Here is a 20,257-nt window from a genome sequence, read left to right as displayed (position 1 = left end):
CATACAATTCGAATCACGATATTAGGTTCACGATACGATTTTTCACGATTTTTTTTAACTAAAATCATTTTCCAGACAAATGACCGTTTTTTTTTTGTTGTATTTCTCTTACACTAATCTCTCAAGAACAGATTCTGCTCTGCGTTGGAATCTGTCGTGAAGGTTCGTCATAACGTGTACACACTGGGCTACAAGTGGGCGTGCCTTCAGATCAGGAAGCAGGCCGCGCTTTACCCAATCAAATGTAGTGGGCGGGATTTACGTGTCCGCCGATCACTCCCCACTCGAAACCAACCCAAACTAATTTAACAATAGCGTCCGCGGAGCAGACAAAACCACGAAAAGATATTCACATTTTAACTTGCTCTTTTATCATAGAAACAAGTGGGCTTATAACCAAAACGATCCATGTTCTCTGGGAGAAGTGGTGTTAGTGTTCCGTGTAGACATATTGTTAGTGGGAATGAAAACGTAGTCGCACCACCGGAAGTGAAACGCTGAAGGCAGACCAAAACCCCGGTTTCCTTGCGCACGGGTGCTACGTCGTCATTGTCCCAGAGCCAAGTGAGATAGTACAAACAGCAGAGGGCGCTGTTTTTCCTTCTCATTTGGTTCTGGGTTCCCAGATTGCTCTTACACAAATCCAGTATTTTCTTCTCTTTTTTTTTTTTTTTTTTTTTTTTACAATACTATGGTTTTCTCTTATTCTCTTTTCAATACAGTAGCAAATGACTGAAAACTCTCTATCAATTCTCTTACAAAGATCCTGTATTTTCTTGTCTTTTCCCATGTCAGTGACATCACTGGCGAATCCTTGGTATCTTGATCCTAGCCTTTCAACGTGTGTTTACCAGCGGCGTCACTACAAGCTGTATTTAGATTTTTTTCACGTGTGCGCTAATGAAACATTAAACAGGAGTATTATTTCAAGTATCAGAAGATGTAAACCAGGTAAAGTAATGCGTCACTCTGCAAGTTTAACGAAAGTTTTCGCCTGTCCAAATGTTTCTTCTGGCTATTTTTCACATTGCGATTATTTTTTTATTAAATCGATTTAAATCGTTACCCATTTGAATCGATTTAAATCGATTTACGATAAAGTGTTACATGCCTAGTGCTGAATGCTCTAGTGCTGCCAGAGACAGCATGTACCATGGACAGCTCTCCTCCATAGGCTCTGCCCATGTAATGGAGCTGAAAGGCCTACAAAGACTGTAGTAACATTCTACCGCCAGCAGATGGAGCCACAGTGCCATGTGGCTGTGTACTACTACTACTACTACTACTACTACTACTACTGCAGACATACAATACAAAACAAGTGTGCAGGGGTTAGGGGGCTGGGGGTGGGGTTGGCTTGGAGTTGTGGAATAATGTGTGAATGAATGCACATTACGCATCATTGCTGTCAGGTAGAAACCTTGTATCTCCGTATTTCAACTCTTCTTTTAATGACTGAATGTTCTACTTTATCATGCAACGGTGTCACACAAAAGTAGTGAAAATAGCTGATCTACAATTTGACAATGTGTTGCGTTCTGAGCTTGTAGATCGGAAATATTTGGCTATTTTTGAAAAAACATTACAGTGGTTTTATTGTGTCTGTAGGTTTTTTATAAATATTTAACCTATGAAAATTATTAACAATGTTTAACTAGATAATAACTGCCTTTGATCCATTGGAAAACAGGCACTTTTAAAATGTCCTGCAAAGTAACGCTTTTTGACTTACAAGGTTTCCACCCGACGGCATATTACGTTATGCAAGGAGCAAATGACTTGTCAGTGGAGTGCTTATGATTGGAACTGTGACGTTGTATTGGGGTGCATTAGGGAGGTAGTACTCCTCCCTAATTGTCTAGGACTGTGAGACAGAGCACCTGGTACCTGATTGCTCTCATCATAGGGACGTGTCTCATCAGAACCCTGTTTTCTTTTTAGCTCTGTGTGATTGGTTGAATTTGTAAATGACTATCTCAGGCACCATATTTATGTGTGACTTGTAATGTGCTCCGTATTCCCTGAAGACGACAGTTAGCTGCCGAAACGTTGGTTTTTCATTACTCTGCGACCAGAATAAAACATAGGCACTTAGGCTACCTGTGTGTGCGGCCAACCTTATTGTCTCTCGAAGACTATCTTTTGGATCTTTCTGCCGCACGCATGCAGGAAGGACTTTGGTGTGCGTAGCATACCTATGCACAGTGGTGGACTGCACTACAAGTACAAAAGTACAATTTTGAGGTATTTGTACTTGAGTAATTCCAACTTCCAATACTTTTTCTTCTACTCCACTACATCTCAGATCCAAATATTGTACTTTCACTCCACTACATTTATTTGAAAAAATAGTTACTAGTTACTTTGTAGATTTTGATTATTATTAGAACACGTACATTAACCACTTCAACCCTATACCATTTAAAAATAGCCGATCTACAAGCTCACAATGCGTCGCGATGCGACGCATTGTGAGCTTGTAGATCTGCTATTTTCAAAAGCTTTTTATACATTTGAAAACTTGAAACGGGACATTCTGCATAATGAGTACTTTTACTTTCGGTACTTTAAGTACATTTTGATGCCAATACTTTTGTACTTTTACTTTCGGTACTTTAAGTACATTTTGATGCCAATACTTTTGTACTTTTACTCAAGTACATTTTGAATTCCGGCCTTTTACTTAAAGGGATATTTCACTTTAAAAAAAAGTTTTGGTCATTTTATCGTCTACTCACGCTTTTGTGAGCCCCCCAGACAGTTTTTAAGTTGCTTGACTCAGTATTTAGATTTTTTTTTTTTTTTTTTTTTATCCCACAATTTTGTAACCCCATTTTTTACACCCAGTGCCAATCTCTATGTAATCCTGGGCACTACACTCCCTCTGCCAACCTAGGGAGGCCAGGGCCGAGCTCATGCCTCCTTCAATGCATGAGAGCCAACTGACCTTATCACCTGACAGGGGAGAGTTTCCCTGGTTGGACGTAGCGCATGGAAGGAACACGTTATTCCAACCAGTTCCTTTCCCCTCCATCAGGCGCCCCGGCTGGCCAGGGGGAGGCAGTATAGTGACCAGGATTACTGCATGTTTTTGTGAGGGTACCTACCCTAGGAGACACAGGGAGAACATGCAAACTCCACACAGAAAGGCCCTAGTATTTAGATATTTGATATTCATTTTATCAGACACGCCCCCTTCCTATACAAACCCATTATAACTTGTTGGTTAGATTCATCAAAAACACCCGTCCTTGGTTCTGGTGACTCACCCTGCCCTCCTAATACGTGAGGGGGCCGTGTTTTTTCGATTGCTTTATTCATTTTTTTTCATTTTTTTTCTTATTGTATTTAATTGTTTTAATTTTCCAAAAAATATATTAAAAATAAATGAAAAAAGTAATCGAAAAAACGGACGGATGTTTTTGATGAATCTAACATGTTAAAAATGGAGTTTGAAGTTATAATGAGTTTGTATAGGAAGGGGGCGTGTCTGATAAAATGAATATCAAATATCTAAATACTGAATCGAGCAACTTAAAAACTGTCTGGGGGCTCACAAAGGCCTGAGTAGACGATAAAATGACCAAAAGTTTTTTTGAAAGTGAAATATCCCTTTAAGTAACAGATTATTTCTAGAATGCGGTATTGATACTTTTACTTAAAGGGATACTTCACTTTCACATAAAATAAACATTAAAAAAATATATTAAAAAAAAATGAAAGAAGTTATGGCAAAATAAAGGCCCCCTCACACATTAGTAGGACACTCTAATGCGTGAGGGGGCCATGAATTTTCCATTACTTTTTTCATTTATTTTTAATATATTTTTTAAATGTTTCCCCGTCCCGAAAGTGAAGTATCCCTTTAAGTAATTAATGGAAGTTATTTTTCCACCACTGCCTATGCATAGCATTGTGAACTGCTGTCATTGTGCGTGCGATCAGGGCAGCAGTGTTAATGAATGAGTTGATGAGTTGGGAGTAGTGTGTTGTCTCATGATTCAGGGGTTGCAGACACTGTCACTGTTGATGTACTACACCAATGGTTCACAAACTGGGCGTCCCCACATGATTTTTTGGGGGTCCCCAGATGACAGCAAAGTGGCAATTTAAGGACTTTTAAGATCTTTTTAATACCAAAAAACTATGAAAAAAGGCCATGCAATCAAACGTAATAAACAAACCATACTATAAAAACTGGTCAAAAAAATGCCAAATTGTCAAATAATTTAAGAAAGAGGCAAAAACTTTTAAAATGGCTGATCTACAAGCTTGATTCTGAATGATTTTTCTTTGGGGGGGGGGGGGGGGGTTATGAAGTGTGTGTGTGTGTGTGTGTGTGTGTGTGTGTGTGTGTGTGTGTGTGTGTGTGTGTGTGTGTGTGTGTGTGTGTGTGTGTGTGTGTGTGTGTGTGTGTGTGTGTGTGTGTGTGTGTGTGTGTGTGTGTTTAGCCACAAGAGGGCGCTACCTATCAAGGAGATGGTGGCCAAGATCTTTGGCCAAGAGATGTTAAGCCATCTTCGACTGGTTTGGGTTGTGCTGACTTCAGTGACACACGAGTGGAAGTGACTGAGCACCGATGATGCCACTAGAATGTAATGTTAGGAGTGTCCTTACTCTGCACAGTATTACGCACAGACCTATTTACAGTACAGATGTCTGGGTGGGTGTACAGGAGAGTGTGTTGCATGCGCGTCGGCCAGCGTGCGGTGGTGTGCTCCAACACACGCATCACATCATAAACCTAAATATGCTGGACAACCTCGTAGGCAGTTCTTTACCACTTTCACATTTTTCAAAACTAGCGAAAATAGATGATCTACAAGCTTATAGATCGGCAATTTTCACTGCTTTTGCAAGACAACTCTTGCAGGACGACGTAGGGCATTAATTTACGAAAAAAACTGAAATATGGAGATACAAGGTTTCTGCCCGACAGAAACCGTGTAAATCCATATTTCGTCTTTTGATGTTTTTAGTTTTTTTTGTAAATGAATGCATTATTTCATCACATAAGACTGTTGCACAAAATTTGCTAAAATAGCAAATCTACGTGCTATTATTTTTAAAAAAAATAATGTTTTTTAGATTTTTTACAGAAATAACAGTTATGGACGAGGATATTATTCAGCTCTTCACTCATTCTCACTGCTGTGTTGAGACGGTTGTGTTTTTCAGTTTTATCCCGAGCTGCCTTTTGCTTGCTTCTCCCCTTCGCTGTTTACCATTCGCCCACGTCACGTACAAATGAACTCTGACACACACACACACACACACACACACACACACACACACACACACACACACGCAACACAGTTCTCACTCACACGTGCACATGACACCCACACGTGCACGCATGTGCGCACAAACATTGGCAAAACATATTCATATTTGCATCAGATGTAAGCAAACAAGCACACAAGCACGCACATACACGCACAGTAATATGCTTGGTCTTCGCCCACACACACACACACACACACACACACACACACACACACACACACACACACACACACACACACACACACACACACGCCTCAGCTGCCAATACTGTAATTTATTTATGATGCTGGGAGGCAGAGAGACAGACAGACAGAGAGAGAAATGGAGAGATAACTGTGGCATGGCGAGTTTTTAAACAATCATTTATTCACATGAAAATGATCCTGCATTTACTCTTTCTCTGGGACAAAGACAATCAACAGACTAACACAGCTGAAAATAAAATTAAGTTAGCCGGGGAGAAAAAAAAGTACGCCTTCATAATCCCACACATTTCTGAAATGCAAATCCTCCACTTTGACACGCAGTAATACTTCTATTCTAACAATATGCGTGCTCCTACCTAGACTGGGGGAAATTACAAAACAATCACACCTCTGCCCTCCATTGCTTTTTTGCCTTTCCTTCTTAAATAAATTGCCAAGTTTTATTTGACAAAAGGGGAAATTCAGCAGTCAACTTATTTTATTCCTGTTTTTTCTCCTCCCCCGCTTAATGAGAACCAAACATAAACATCCGCTCAGTGAAATGTTCTCCTACATAAACATCTGTAAAGTAAAACACGCTCTAATTAAATGCATTAATCTGTAGAACATCATACTTGTACTCTAGAGGTATATTGCCTGATTAAACACATTTAATATTATGAACAAAACAATTAACCACTTAAGCGTTATAGAGGTTGGGGTTATAGAGGCAGAGGTGGAAAGAGTACTCAAATGTTTTACTTAAGTACAAGTATCAATAATGCAATCTAGAAATACTCTGTTACAAGTAAAAGTCCGGTAATCAAAATTTACTTGAGTAAAAAAGTACAAAAGTATGTGCATCAAAATGTACTTGAAGTACCAAAAGTAAAAGTACTTATTATGCTGAATGTCCCGTTAAACAAATAGTCTTTTCAAATAGCCAAAGTTTAAATAGGGGCTGAAGTTGTTAATGTATGTTTTGTAATAATAATCAAAATCTACAAAGTAACTAGTAACTAAAGTTTTCAAATAATTGTAGTGGAGTAAAAATACAATGTTTGTCTCTGAGATGTAGTGGAGTAGAAGTAAAAGTACTGGAAATTTAAAATACTCCGGTAAAGCAAAAATTCCTCAAAAGTGTACTTAAGTACAGTACTTGAGTGCATGCATTAGTTACGTTACACCACTCGTTAGAGGGGGGTTAAAAGAAAAACTATCATATCAGCTGTTATTTGCTACTTTTTTGTGACACTGTAGTGTGACGAAGAAGGGCATTCATTTATGAAACAAAAAGTAGAAATATGCAGTTACAAGGTTTCTTGCCGGACAGCAGCAACGCTAGTTATTTAGTGATGGTAGCTCTTTGTGTCCCCGTCCTGTCTTTGTTGTGGTCTGCTGCTCTGTCTCATATCGCTCAGTCTGTTTGAACGGTGGTTCGTTTTGTTCAATCGTCTTTGTGTTCTCAAACTTGTTAACCCATCAAGACCGGGTCTGTGTCATTTTAAGATTTCTTTGGCTAATTCAAAAATAGCAGATCTAAAAGCACCGAGTGCCGCGCTATGAGCTTGTAGATCTGCTATTTTTGAAAAATAAATGTGTGCAAATCTTTGAATATATAATTGTCAAAGCGAACAAAAATATGTTGTTCCAGGGAAGCAAAGATTTTGAGTTACAAATGTTCACTTTAAAAAAATATATATATATATTCAAAGATTTGCAAACATGATCACAATTCTTCAAAAATAGCAGATCTACAAGCTCGTAGCGCGGCACTCGGTGCCGCGCTATGAGCTTGTAGATATGCTATTTTTGAATAGCCAAAGTATAAAATAATGGTTGAAGTGGTTACACAGATGCAGCGTTCCCGGTTTTAATGGGTTAAAGCACTTTTGTGACTATTACCGTGTGTGAAAGGTGCTCTATGAATAAAACGTGCTTAATGACTACACTTCCAGTGTTAGACAAAGAGAGACATGGAGAAGACGTGACAGAGTTACAGTTTTATGTTATTATCAGTAGTAAATAAGTATTATTCAGTATTAAAACGTATACAAATATATTATTTATGAATTAACCACCGTCACTCTGACATAACCATAAACAAGCCACAGCCACGTCACTATGACGACATAACCAGCGGTGTTAAAGTACATTTACTCAAGTACTGTACTGAAGTACACTTTTGAGGTATTTTTTTACTTTACTGGAGCATTTCCAATGTCCAGTACTTTTACTTCTACTCCACTACATCTGGAAAAATATTATACTTTTACTCCACTACAATTATTTGAAAACTTTAGTTACTAGTTCATTTGTAGATTTTGATTATTATTACAAAACATATATTAACCACTTCAGCCCTATACACAGTATATTTCGGCTATTTGAAAATAGCCGATCTGTGAGCTTGTCGATCGTCTATTTTCAGAGAAAGCTTTCCCCACAATACGGATAGTGGGGTTTAAGTGGTTAATATTCCATATTTACAATCACCCTTTCCCCCTCTGTTTCTACAGTATATCGTCGTCAAAGCCCCCTGCCTTACACCCCCCACCCCCCCATTCCCCACCCCCCCATCCAATCAATCCACATGTCCCTTTTAAAACCGCCTTTGCATGAATATTACAAATATTAGGCGGAAGCACTACTGTATTTGGCGGTTCCCCCTGAGCTACCAGATTTGGGCCTCCTGAAGCAGCAGAGAAGGCCTCCAGCCAGAATTATTAGAGCTCCACCAGCCCAACCTATAAAGATGCAGGCTCCCACTTCCCTCTTCTGGGCGCCCACCGTTAATGGACTGTTGAAGTTACGGATGATTGTGTGGGCGGTCCAGTTGACGGGGATGATAATCAGGAGGCCGGCCAGTATCATGCCTATCCCCGCTACCAGGCTGATCTTGGCCTTGGCGTCTTCGTTTGCCACACAGGAACTGTCTCTGACAAAGAGAATGAGGAGCGTGAGGCCGGTGATCGTTATGCTGATGATGACCATGGCCCGAGCAGCCTGCAGGTCAGATGGGAGCGCCAGCAGGGGGTCGTAGGTCTTACACTGCTGCTGGCCAGTACTCTGACTCACACAGTTCATCCAGAGGCCCTCTTGAACGCTCTGTGGAGTAAGAGAGAATAAGAGAGACAAGAGAGATTTAGCTTAATCTGACGATATTTTATAAGCGGGCTTGGAGTTTTTATTATTTTTAAAGTGACTAAAGAACGTCTCGTATTTGGTGTGTCGGATGGAGCCAAAATTGTATAAATACTGCTGTATATCTCTGTTCTGGGGGGGCTTTGGTAGAGAAGCTTGTGCGAGGTGTCACTTGTTTGTCCCTTTTGCCGGGCGACGGACATAGCCTTGTGCGGAGCTTCTCCCGTTTTAGCTCTCTCTGATTAGTTCCTTTTTGGGTGGCCAGACTGCAACGAGGTTGCGGGGAGCAATAGTGGATTCTGCTGTATTCGACTGGGCCCTTGGCATTGCCCATAATCTGGTTGAATAAACAGAGCATTTTGTCAGCTCCTAGCATTACCGATTGCTGGGTCATTTTATCTCAGGTAGCCTTATTGCATGGGAATGATAGATATTTTCCAGATCCGACTCTGGTGATATGTTGTCAATGACCGGGTAGTTCGCAAGAATTGAGGAATATTATCCACATTTAACATCAGTGTTGGGTAACGTGCGTTAGTAACGTAACGCCGTTACGTAATATATTACCGAATTGCGGTAACGGGTAATATAACGCATTACTACAAGGAGAAGCTGTAAAATATTATTAAAATGACACTACGTTACTACGTTACTTTGTGCGTGTTTTTTTTATCCACCCTCAAAGCCGCAGCTTCTAGCCTAGTAATGGTATTAAATTAAATTGATTGTCAGTGGCTGGCATGTGCACATCTAATCGCAAAAACCCGACGCTTATTTTGTCTTGATCAACAGCAATATTTGACTAAATGCAGCGAAATCCCCAAATTCTTAATATCCAGTACAGTAAGCAATAGCAATTAACTGCAAACAAATTAAAAGTTATATGCTATCAATATCACACAAAAGTAGAAAGAAGCTGTGATCTCACCTCACAAACAAATGGACAAGAAATAATCCCTTCGCAAACAACATCCATGTTCTGTTCATTTGTCAACAATGATCTAAATGGAAAGTTTATTTCAGCAGCTAGAATGTGACAGTTTGACATAGTTTGAGCCGTTTTTGCTGCGCAGGCCAGTCCTCGTTTAAGTTCATTGCATTCACCTGTTGTTCTACATGTGCACAACAGGGCATATCTCCGCCAGGCCAGGTTTACCTACCCAGGCCATGAAATTCAAAGGCAGTCATATTAGCCAATTAGAATGAAATCTGCTAAAACTGACTCATATACTGATACAGAACCATATATAGGCTATATATTGTCGCTGTTGGATGGAAACCTTGTATTATTTTTTTTATTATTATTTTAAAACTAATTAAAATGGTGAAAATAGCCAATCTACAAGCTATAATTATTAATAATTAAGAAATATTATATTTTAAATAGTGAAAAATCAACTAAAGTCATTATTAGTGCAAGTTCAATCACATTTCATTTTAATGAAAATAACTTGTGGGGAAAATACATAAAATTTCTAATCTGTGAATCTAATGTGATTCATGTGACCCCTATACTTCAGTCAGTGAAGGCTGAAAGTGACATATATTGAGACCAGTATAACTTTGTACAAATATTGGTCATTTGCCAACACATTATTTTGAAATAAGTTATATTTCACAGATAGTTATTCTTGTACTATCCTTAACCTTCAAGTTCAATTCTTTCCGTGGACTTTTTTTTTATGGCCTTCCTGCCCTGGCATACATTACATTAACCACTTCAGCCGTACATTTCAGCCATTTGAAAAGAGCAGATCTATAAGCACTTTCATTTGCATTCTATGCTGCTCATGCAGTCCTTGTTCTGTGGACTTTAATTAAAAAAAGGTATAGAAAGAGGCTTGTGTCTTGTCATATCATTATAGGCTACATTATGGAAGGTGTATGTCTATTTATGAATTGATTAATTTAAGTAAATACATTGATTCATTAATGTAATTTATAATCCTATCTTATAATTTAAATGTTTGCCCATCTGCCATCTCTGTGTCCCAAAAATAATGTGTGGGCTAATAATAATAATAATAATAATAATAATACAAAAGTAACTAAAAAGTAATATGTAATATTAACATATTACTGTTGCTCGGACAGTAATATGTAACGAAATGTATTACTTTAAAAGGAAGGTAATAAGTAATAGTAATATATTACTAAAATAAAGTAACTTGCCCAACACTGTTTAACATTCAATCAATAATTCTAGGCAAGCCTGTATCTTGGTTGAATTAAGTGAATCTGGGGACATTTTTCTGTCTCTGCCGGGCACCTTAGATTGAGGACACGGAGATAGAGCTTGGGGGTCTGTTGTCTGTGCCTTTTCATATATATATTTTGTATTATTGCTAAAAGCCTGTATTAGTTTGAGTGTTAAATAAAAACCCTTTTCAACGAGAGAAGTCTTAAGGGGATTTGTTCATCTCTTCATACGAGCTTTTGGGTCTGATCTTATCGGCGGACACTCACTTCCTGCTTGGATACCATCACAGCGGGTCTTGAGTCCGGTTTAAACAACCAGCCGACTATTTGGTGTTTCATAGTGACGGTTATGATGGTACATTGACCATATTCACGTGCACCCCCGAGTATGACATGAGAACACAATGGCCACTGTGTGCATATGGTCAATTGTCCTGTTTTTATTACCTGTGCAGTGACAATGCTGGATCCTACAAATGAGGAAACTTTCCATCTTGGAACCGCACAGCACACAATGCCCAAAATTAGACCAATGACCCCAAGGGCCACACAGACGATTTGTACAGCAGCAGATCCCATTCTAAGAAGAACAGAGAGAAAAGAAACGGTTAGAGACACCAGATAACCAGGTAAAATAATTACTTAAAATAAATTACCATTAATTCAAGACTAAAGGAATGGAAATCATGGCAAAAGTTCACCACAACGTCCATCATACATAATAGGCTTTGTTTTGCCTACTTTTAATTGTTCACTAATACATTTGGCTCTTTGGAGCATATTTATTTTATTTTGTCTCAGTAGAGAACCACACCGGAAGGGAACGCCGTTAGCGAAAGTTAGACAAAATGGCTAATAGTAATTAAACATTTGCCACTTACTATGTCTTTGCAGTCACTCGTGGTAATGTCCGTATTCCATATACTTAGCCACCCCAGTCACGATCATAAGTCGGGGGAACAATGTAACACCTCATACGCACACCAGGCTCCTCTACCAACCAACCCCCAGAACAGTTTCTACAGCAGTATCTATACAATGTTGGCTACATCCGACACACCTAATATGGTGTTGCCTTCCTAAAGGTTAAAACATTTCAGCTGATGATTTCAGCAATTTGCTGATTTCAGCAATTTGGTCAAAAAAAAGGTTAGTCTGCTAGCAAGACATTGAGTAAGAGGAAGTTGTGGTGGCCGACAGCATCAGGTAGCATCAGATAGTGTCAGCAGCAGGCTGTTGACTTCCTTTCCAACAAAACCACAAAAACCTTGAGCTCAGCTAAATGTAAACAAATGGACTTGTAATGTGCCATAGTATCTATGCCAGTGTGCTACACATTTTAAAAGTAGACCAGTACGTCTGCATAAACACTAGTGGGGGTCATCCCTATGTTCCCCGGGTTCTATGTTCCCCCACTAAGGTTAGGGTTAGGTTTAGGTTAGGTCCTATATTCCCCGCTCTCCCTAGGAAAGCGGGGAACATAGGACCCGGGGAACATAGACACGGTCCCCAATAGTGCCACAAATACTGAGCCACTAGTCTCTCCTGTGGTCACCAAACTATTCCTGGTCGTCACAAAGTCTATTCCTATGAGCCACTATAAATAGAAGAACTAATAAAGAAAAACATCACATGGATGCAACTGGGACGTATCATCAGTGTTGTAGCCTGGGGTCATCGGGTGTTTCGGGTCTCGCAACATACAACATACGCCCTCGCCCAGGTGACCCAGCCAGGGTTGATCAAGCCCCGACTTACGTCCCAGTTGCTGCCCACGGTCAGTCCTATAGGGCGAGACAGGGCCACTCAGTCCGCTTCTCCGGCACGTGGAGGGACTAGGCTCTGTGGGTTGTCTCCTGGCCGGGCCCCTCCTCCGTCTCACCAGGTCCAGGACCTGAGCGCTGCGCCAGATCAGATGCACCGCCCCGATCCAAACATTTCCTACTGGCGTGATGGTTCCTTGGGCCGTGTATATATATATTCGGGGAAAAGAAAAACAATCTACAAGCTCACAACAAAAACACATTTGTGACGTGAGTGCTAATTCAAGAAGGTTAGAACAGAAGGGCCCCTCTGTGCCCCAACAGTTTCATTGTGGGCATGAGATCTATTTAGCCACTGCCTTTTCATCTTATTATAGACCCCTAATTCAAATAATGCAAAGACAATAAGTCAATAGTTTAATATGTCTAAATAAAAAAGTGCAATGCACATCAAACAATAATAAAAACATTTTTTATCATTAACATACTGATTATTGCACTTGACTTGATATTTTTATATGGCAATGGTTGAAATTTCAGTTCCTTAGTTTATTTATTTTCCTCAGTTCTCTGTCTGCTGGAAATGTCTAGTCAAATGACTTGTGGTTTGTCAGAAAGTGTCTTTCCAAGTTCCCTTTTTTAACTTTTTTGAATTTCAAGGACCCCCCAGTTTGGTAAGGACCCCCCCCCCCCCCCCACATAACTCTGAGACTGTACAAATGGAACCAAATTCTTACTGTACTTTTTGCTCACATGACCAAATTGTTATGGCAACAGCTGAAATGTTTCAACTGGTAGAAAGAATATGTGACCAAAAAAAAGGATAGTCTGCTAGCAAGACATTGAGTAAGAGGAAGTTGTGGTGGCCGACAGCATCAGGTAGCATCAGATAGTGTCAGCAGCAGGCTGTTGACTTCCTTTCCAACAAAACCACAAAAACCTTGAGCTCAGCTAAATGTAAACAAATGGACTTGTAATGTGCCATAGTATCTATGCCAGTGTGCTACACATTTTAAAAGTAGACTAGTACGTCTGCATAAACACTAGTGCCACAAATACTGAGCCACTATATATATATATATATATATATAATATATATATATATATATATATATATATATATATATATATATATATATATTCGGGGAAAAGAAAAACAATCTACAAGCTCACAACAAAAACACATTTGTGACGTGAGTGCTAATTCAAGAAGGTTAGAACAGAAGGGCCCCTCTGTGCCCCAACAGTTTCATTGTGGGCATGAGATCTACTTAGCCACTGCCTTTTCATCTTATTATAGACCCCTAATTCAAATAATGCAAAGACAATAAGTCAATAGTTTAATATGTCTAAATAAAAAAGTCCAATGCACATCAAACAATAATAAAAACCTTATTTATGATTAACATACTGATGATTGCACTTGACTTGATATTTTTATTTGGCAATGGTTGAAATTTCAGTTCCTTAGTTTATTTATTTTTTCTCAGTTCTCTGTCTGCTGGAAATGTCTAGTCAAATGACTTGTGGTTTGTCAGAAAGTGTCTTTCCAAGTTCCCTTTTTTCCCTTTTTTGAATTTCAAGGACCCCCCAGTTTGGTATACACAAGGCCAAGGTCAAGGCCCCCCCCCCCCCCCACATAACTCTGAGACTGTACAAATGGAACCAAATTCTTACACTCTCAGAGTTACAGACCTGTACGGGTTGATGAAGTGAAATTATGCAAGGGGTAATTGTCGGGTAGCCGGTCATTATTGATAAATCAAATCCCGACAGGGTGATCAGGCAACCACACGTAGCGGAATCTACAAGCCGATCTACAAGCTCACGTGATGCGACGCATTGTGAGCTTGTAGATCTGCTATTTTCAAAAGATTTGTACAATTTTTTTGGCATTTGAAAGCTACCATCACTAAAGTTATTTAGTGATGGTAGCTCTTTGTGTCCCCGTCCTGTCTTTGTTGTGGTCTGCTGCTCTGTCTCATATCGCTCAGTCTGTTTGAACGGTGATTCGTTTTGTTCAATCGTCTAATCGTGATTAAATCGTCAAACTTGTTAACCCATCAAGACCGGGTCTGTGTCATTTTAAGATTTCTTTGGCTAATTCAAAAATAGCAGATCTACAGTACAAGCTCATAGCGCGGCACTCGGTGCCGCGCTATGAGCTTGTAGATCTGCTATTTTTGAAAAATCTTGAAAATTTGTGCAAATCTTTGAATATATACTTTTCAAAGCGAACACTTGTAAAATATGTTGTTCCAGGGAAGCAAAGATTTTGAGTTACAAATGTTCGCTTTAAAATATATATATACCGGTATATTCAAAGATTTGCAAACATGATCACAATTTTTTAATAGCCAAAGTATAAAATAATGGTTGAAGTGGTTACACAGATGGTGTTCCCGGTTTTAATGGGTTAAAGCACTTTTGTGACTATTACCGTGTGTGAAAGGTGCTCTGAATAAAACGTGCTTCACTTCCAGTGTTAGACAAAGAGTGACATGGAGAAGATGAGACAGAGTCACAGTCTGAGGACGGGATTTACCGCTATTTGTTTTTATGTTATTATCAGTAGTAAATCAGTATTATTCAGTATTAGTATTTTTCTTTTTTGCAAACTGATGACTTTCTCCGCTCCATGTACATGGACTCTTGGGACCGAATATAAATATATTATTTATGAATTAACCACCGTCACTCTGACATAACTATAAACAGCCATGTCACTATGACAACATAAGTGGTGTAAAGTAACTAAGTACATTTACTGAAGTACTGTACTTAAGTAGAATTTTGTGATATTTTTACTTTACTGGAGCATTTCCAATTTTCAGTACTTTTATTTCTATTCCACTTCATCTCAGAGGCAAAATATTATACTTTTACTCCATTACAATTATTTGAAAAGTAGTAGTAGTTAATTTGTAGATTTTGATTATTATTACAAAACATATATTAACCACTTCAGCCCTATATATATTTCGGCCATTTTAAAATAGCCGATCTGTGAGCTTGTCGATCGTCTATTGTCAGCTAAAGCTTTCCCCACAATATGGATAGTGGGGTTTAAGTGGTTAATATTCCATATTTACAATCACCCTTTCCCCCTCTGTTTCTATATCGTCAACAAAGCCCCCTGCCTTACACCCCCCCCCCCCCCCCAAACCAATCAATCCACATGTCCCTTTTAAAACCGCCTTTGCATGAATATTACACATATTAGGCGGAAGCACTATTGTATTTGGCGGTTCCCCCTGAGCTACCAGATTTGGGCCTCCTGAAGCAGCAGAGAAGGCCTCCAGCCAGAATTAGCAGAGCTCCACCAGCCCAGCCTATAAAGATGCAGGCTCCCACTTCCCTCTTCTGGGAGAATGGCAATAATGGACTGTTGAAGTCACGGATGATATTGTGGGCGGACCAGCTGACGGGGATGATAATCAGGAGGCCGGCCAGTATCATGCCTATCCCCGCTACCAGGCTGATCTTGGCCTTGGTGTCTTCGTTTTCCACACAGGAACTGTCTCTGACAAAGAGAAAGAGGAGCGTGAGGCCGGTGATCGTTATGCTGATGATGACCATGGCCCGAGCAGCCTGCAGGTCAGCTGAGAGCACCAGCAGGGAGTCGTAGGTCTTACACTGCTTATGGCCAGTACCCCACGTCACACAGTTCATCCAGAGGCCCTCTTGAGTGATCTGTGGAGTGAGAGAGAATAAGAGAGACAAGAGAGTTTTAGCTTAATCTGAGGATATTTTATAAGCGGGCTTGGAATTCTGATGTTTTTCTTTTTCTTATAGTGACTGTAAAGAACGTCTCGTTTTTGTGTTCGCTGGCTCCAGTGTTGCCAAATCATGTGCGTGAAACAAGCGTCGGTGTTGCCACATCCGTGAAACAAGCGGACCATGACGCGCGCGTTGGGTGCTCGTATCCCCCGACGGGTATGGTCTAGTCGAGATAATTGACATACCCATATCTGACATCAGACACCCCCTCCTGAGCCCCATATATGGAGCTAACTGAAACACCCAAGACTGACATCATAGACCCTATCAGTGTGCATACAAAGTTTTACACAGATCCAGTTATCCAGTGTAAAAACACGAATAGCTCCAGCATGAGGCTGATTTGAAAGATTTCAAGTGGCATTTCTTCCTCGACCTAGTGGCAATGTGCGTGCAAAATTCCATGGAGTTAATGACTTGAGGCATTTTGTTCAAAACGGAGCACTCCTGCAAACTTTGGAAGCCAATTTTAGCCAATCAGGATGGAATATGAAAAATCAGAAAGACCGGTTTCGTTTCCGGTCCCACTAATTCTCTCCCTAGTCTCGCGTGGCCAGACTGTTGCCTCCCACAATTTTCAAATGTTTCCGGTCATACAGTCTGGGACTCGGAAGCTGTGATCATGATTAGAATATAAACCGGATGTGAAGCCCCCTCCCCACTGACATGGTTAGGCTGAGATATGGCCTAGTCATTCCCCAGCCTTTGTTGACCCCGCAGCAGCGGGGTGACCTTGCCGAGCAACGCTCTCTGCTGAAAAGGAGGAACAAGCGCGGCGGACGACAACGTAGACGCTGGAAGGCAAATCAACCCTCTGCTGCTGTTGACACCTCTGCTCCTTGATGCTATCAGCCACACAGCCACAACTTCCTCGGTAGCACTTGCTATGCATCCCATGTGTATAACGCATTATACACATACTTATAAGGCATTGTAATCTGATCATAATTCTTTATAATCATATTTATAAGAGCTTATAAATAATCATAATGCTTTATAACCATAACCATAACACATTATAAAGCTTGTTATAATGACTTATAAGTTCAAGTATAAATGTATTGTATTATGCTTATAACACGTGATGATTCCAGTTATAAATACTCATAACAACGTATAATGCAATCATAACACATTATACAGCATGTTATAATGACTTATAATGTCAAGTATTATAATACTTCATAATTGCTACCCACTTCGTAACACTTGCTATGCAACCCAAAATGTATTCTCATATTTATAATCCATTATAATCAATCCTTTATTATCACTGCTATAATGCATTATAATCACAGTTATAATGCACTATAAGTGATGATAAGGCATTATAACAGTGATTAAAATGCGTTATAACAGTGAGTATAAGGAATTTTATACGTTATAATACAGCATTATTAAATGATCATAAAGTAACAAATGGCCACTTATAATAAATTATGATCATAGTGTAATGCATATAACAGTATATAACTATAATGCATTGTAACAGTGATTTAAAGGCGATAAAATGTAATAATAACACCTTATAAAATTATCATAATGTCACAAATGTTCACTTTACAATAACTTATAATCACAGTATAACGCCTTATAAGTGATAATAAGGCATTATAAACGTGATAATAAAGCCTTATAAAATGATCATAAAGTAAGAAATGACCACTTATAATAACTTATAATCGTAGTATAATCCATTATAATAATCCATTATAATGGTTATGACACATTATAACAGTGATAAGAAAGTATTATCAATTGATTATAACTATGAGAATGGGATGTATAGAAACTGTTACCAATTTGGCAGCAATTATGAAGTATTATAACACTTGATACTTATAAGTCATTATAAAAGGCCTTATAATGTGTTATGGTTATAAAGCATTATGAGCATTTATAAGCTCTATAATGCCTTATAAGTATGTTCATGATGCGTTATACACATAGGATGCACAGCAAGTGCTACCGAAATGGTATAACTGGTAGAAAGAAAGCACCATATTAGGTTTGGCTACTGAAAATAATCTAACCAGCACCATATAAGGTTTATCTGCTGAAATGATCTAACCAGAGGCGATCCCATATTTGGTGTGTCGGATGGAGCCAAGATTGTATAAATACTGCTGTATATCTCTGTTCTGGGGGGTTTGGTAGAGAAGCTTGTGTGAGGTGTCACTTGTTTGTCCCTTTTGCCGGGCGACGGACATAGCCTTGTGCGGAGCTTCTCCCGTTTTAGCTCTCTCTGATTAGTTCCTTTTTGGGTGACCAGACTGCAACGAGGTTGCGGGGAGCGATAGTGGATTCTGCTGTATTCGACTGGGCCCTTGGCATTGCCCATAATCTGGTTGAATAAACAGAGAATTTTGTCAGCTCCTAGCATTACCGATTGCTGGGTCATTTTATCTCAGGTAGCCTTATTGCATGGGAATGATAGATATTTTCCAGATCTGACTCTGGTGATATGTTGTCAATGACCGGGTAGTTCGCAAGAATTGAGGAATATTATCCAGATTTAACATTCAATCAAGAATTCTAGGCAAGCCCATATCTTGGTTGAATTAAGTGAATCTGGGGACATTTTTCTGTCTCTGCCGGGCACCTTAGATTGAGGACACGGAGATAGAGCTTGGGGGTCTGTTGTCTGTCTTATCGGAACATCTGCCTTTTCATATATATATTTTGTATTATTGCTAAAAGCCTGTATTAGCTTGAGTGTTAAATAAAAACCCTTTTCTACGAGAAAAGTCTTGAGGGGATTTGTTCATCTCGTCATACGAGCTTTTGGGTCTGATCTTATCGCCGGACACTCACTTCCTGCTTGGATACCATCACAGCGGGTCTCGAGTCCGGTTTAAACAACCAGCCGACTATTTGGTGTTTTATAGTGACGGTTATGATGGTACATTGACCATATTCACGTGCACCCCAGAGTATGACATGAGAACAAAATGGCCACTGTGTGCATATAGTCAATTGTCCTGTTTTGATTACCTCTGCAGTGACAAATGTTGCGAAAAAAAAGGAAACTTTCCATCTTGGAACCGCACAGCACACAATGCCCAAAATGAGACCAATGACCCCAAGGGACACACAGGCTTTTTGCACAGCAGCAGATCCCATTCTAGGAAGAACAGAGAGAAAAGAAACGGTTAGAGACACCAGATAATTAAAAATTACTTAAAATAAATTACCATTAATTCAAGACTAAAGGAATGGAAATCATGGCAAAAGTTCACCACAACGTCCATCATACATATAGGCATTGTTTTGTCTACTTTTAATTGTTCACTATACATTTGGCTCTTTGGAGCATATTTATTTTATTTCGTCTCAGTAGCGAACCACACCGGAAGCGAGATTTAGACAAAATGGCTAATAGTAATTAAACATTTGCCACTTACTATGTTTTTGCAGTCACTCGCGGTAATGTCCGTATTCCATATACTTACAGCTTTTCTGGACAAGAGACTGAAGTGAACTCAGAGTGGATATTTATACTCAGTGTGTGTGTACATGCACCCTGTTTTCTAAGCTTGTGCACGAGGTGTGTGTGCGAAGATCCAGATGTCTAACAGTGTGTGTCCTATATGTGTGTGTGTGGGCATGCAAGGATGTACTTCAGTGTGCACGTATTGTGTGTGCGTTACAAGTACACCAGGCTCCTCTACCAACCAACCCCCTGGACCGAATTATACAGCAGTATGTATACAATGTTGGTTACATCCGACACACCTAATATGGGATTGCTTCCCTAATGGCTAAAACATTTCAGCTGACAAAACTAATATGGTGTTGCCCTTCTTCTTACTCAAGACATTGAGTAAGAGGAAGTTGTGGTGGCCGACAGCATCAGAGGGCAGTGTCAGCAGCAGGCTGTTGACTTCCTTTCCAACAAAA

The 20,257-nt window shown here is 39.6% G+C and overlaps 2 protein-coding genes across 2 annotated transcripts; both read right to left on the bottom strand.

Moving 5' to 3' along the window:
- Positions 1-8,072: 8,072 nt before the first annotated feature.
- On the bottom strand, positions 8,073-11,881 carry LOC308098129 (claudin-4-like). Its single transcript, XM_080446366.1, has 3 exons — positions 11,696-11,881; positions 11,262-11,394; positions 8,073-8,579 (listed from the first exon to the last, which is right to left on the bottom strand). Exons 2-3 carry the CDS (start codon positions 11,391-11,393, stop codon positions 8,106-8,108), a joined length of 606 nt encoding a protein of 201 aa, XP_080302492.1. The 5' UTR covers position 11,394; positions 11,696-11,881; the 3' UTR covers positions 8,073-8,105.
- A 3,879-nt stretch (positions 11,882-15,760) lies between these two features.
- Positions 15,761-19,975, bottom strand: LOC308098131 (claudin-4-like). Its single transcript, XM_080446370.1, has 3 exons — positions 19,762-19,975; positions 19,352-19,481; positions 15,761-16,270 (listed from the first exon to the last, which is right to left on the bottom strand). The coding sequence occupies exons 2-3, from the start codon at positions 19,478-19,480 to the stop codon at positions 15,797-15,799; spliced, it is 603 nt and encodes a 200-aa protein (XP_080302496.1). The 5' UTR covers position 19,481; positions 19,762-19,975; the 3' UTR covers positions 15,761-15,796.
- Positions 19,976-20,257: the final 282 nt, after the last annotated feature.

Source organism: Gymnoscopelus braueri (genome assembly GCF_963280865.1).
Source record: "Gymnoscopelus braueri genome assembly, chromosome: 13".
NCBI lineage: Eukaryota > Metazoa > Chordata > Actinopteri > Myctophiformes > Myctophidae > Gymnoscopelus > Gymnoscopelus braueri.
Note: the sequence above shows the minus strand (reverse complement) of the source record. Positions and strands in the feature narration are given on the sequence as shown.

Coding starts and splice junctions, on each gene's coding strand:
- LOC308098129 (XM_080446366.1), bottom strand. CDS start 11,393: ATGGGATCTGCTGCTGTACAAATCGTCTGTGTGGCCCTTGGGGTCATT. Junction 8,580..11,261: donor CCAGCATTGTCACTGCACAG/GTAATAAAAACA, acceptor CTTACTCCACAG/AGCGTTCAAGAGGGCCTCTG.
- LOC308098131 (XM_080446370.1), bottom strand. CDS start 19,480: ATGGGATCTGCTGCTGTGCAAAAAGCCTGTGTGTCCCTTGGGGTCATT. Junction 16,271..19,351: donor CAACATTTGTCACTGCAGAG/GTAATCAAAACA, acceptor CTCACTCCACAG/ATCACTCAAGAGGGCCTCTG.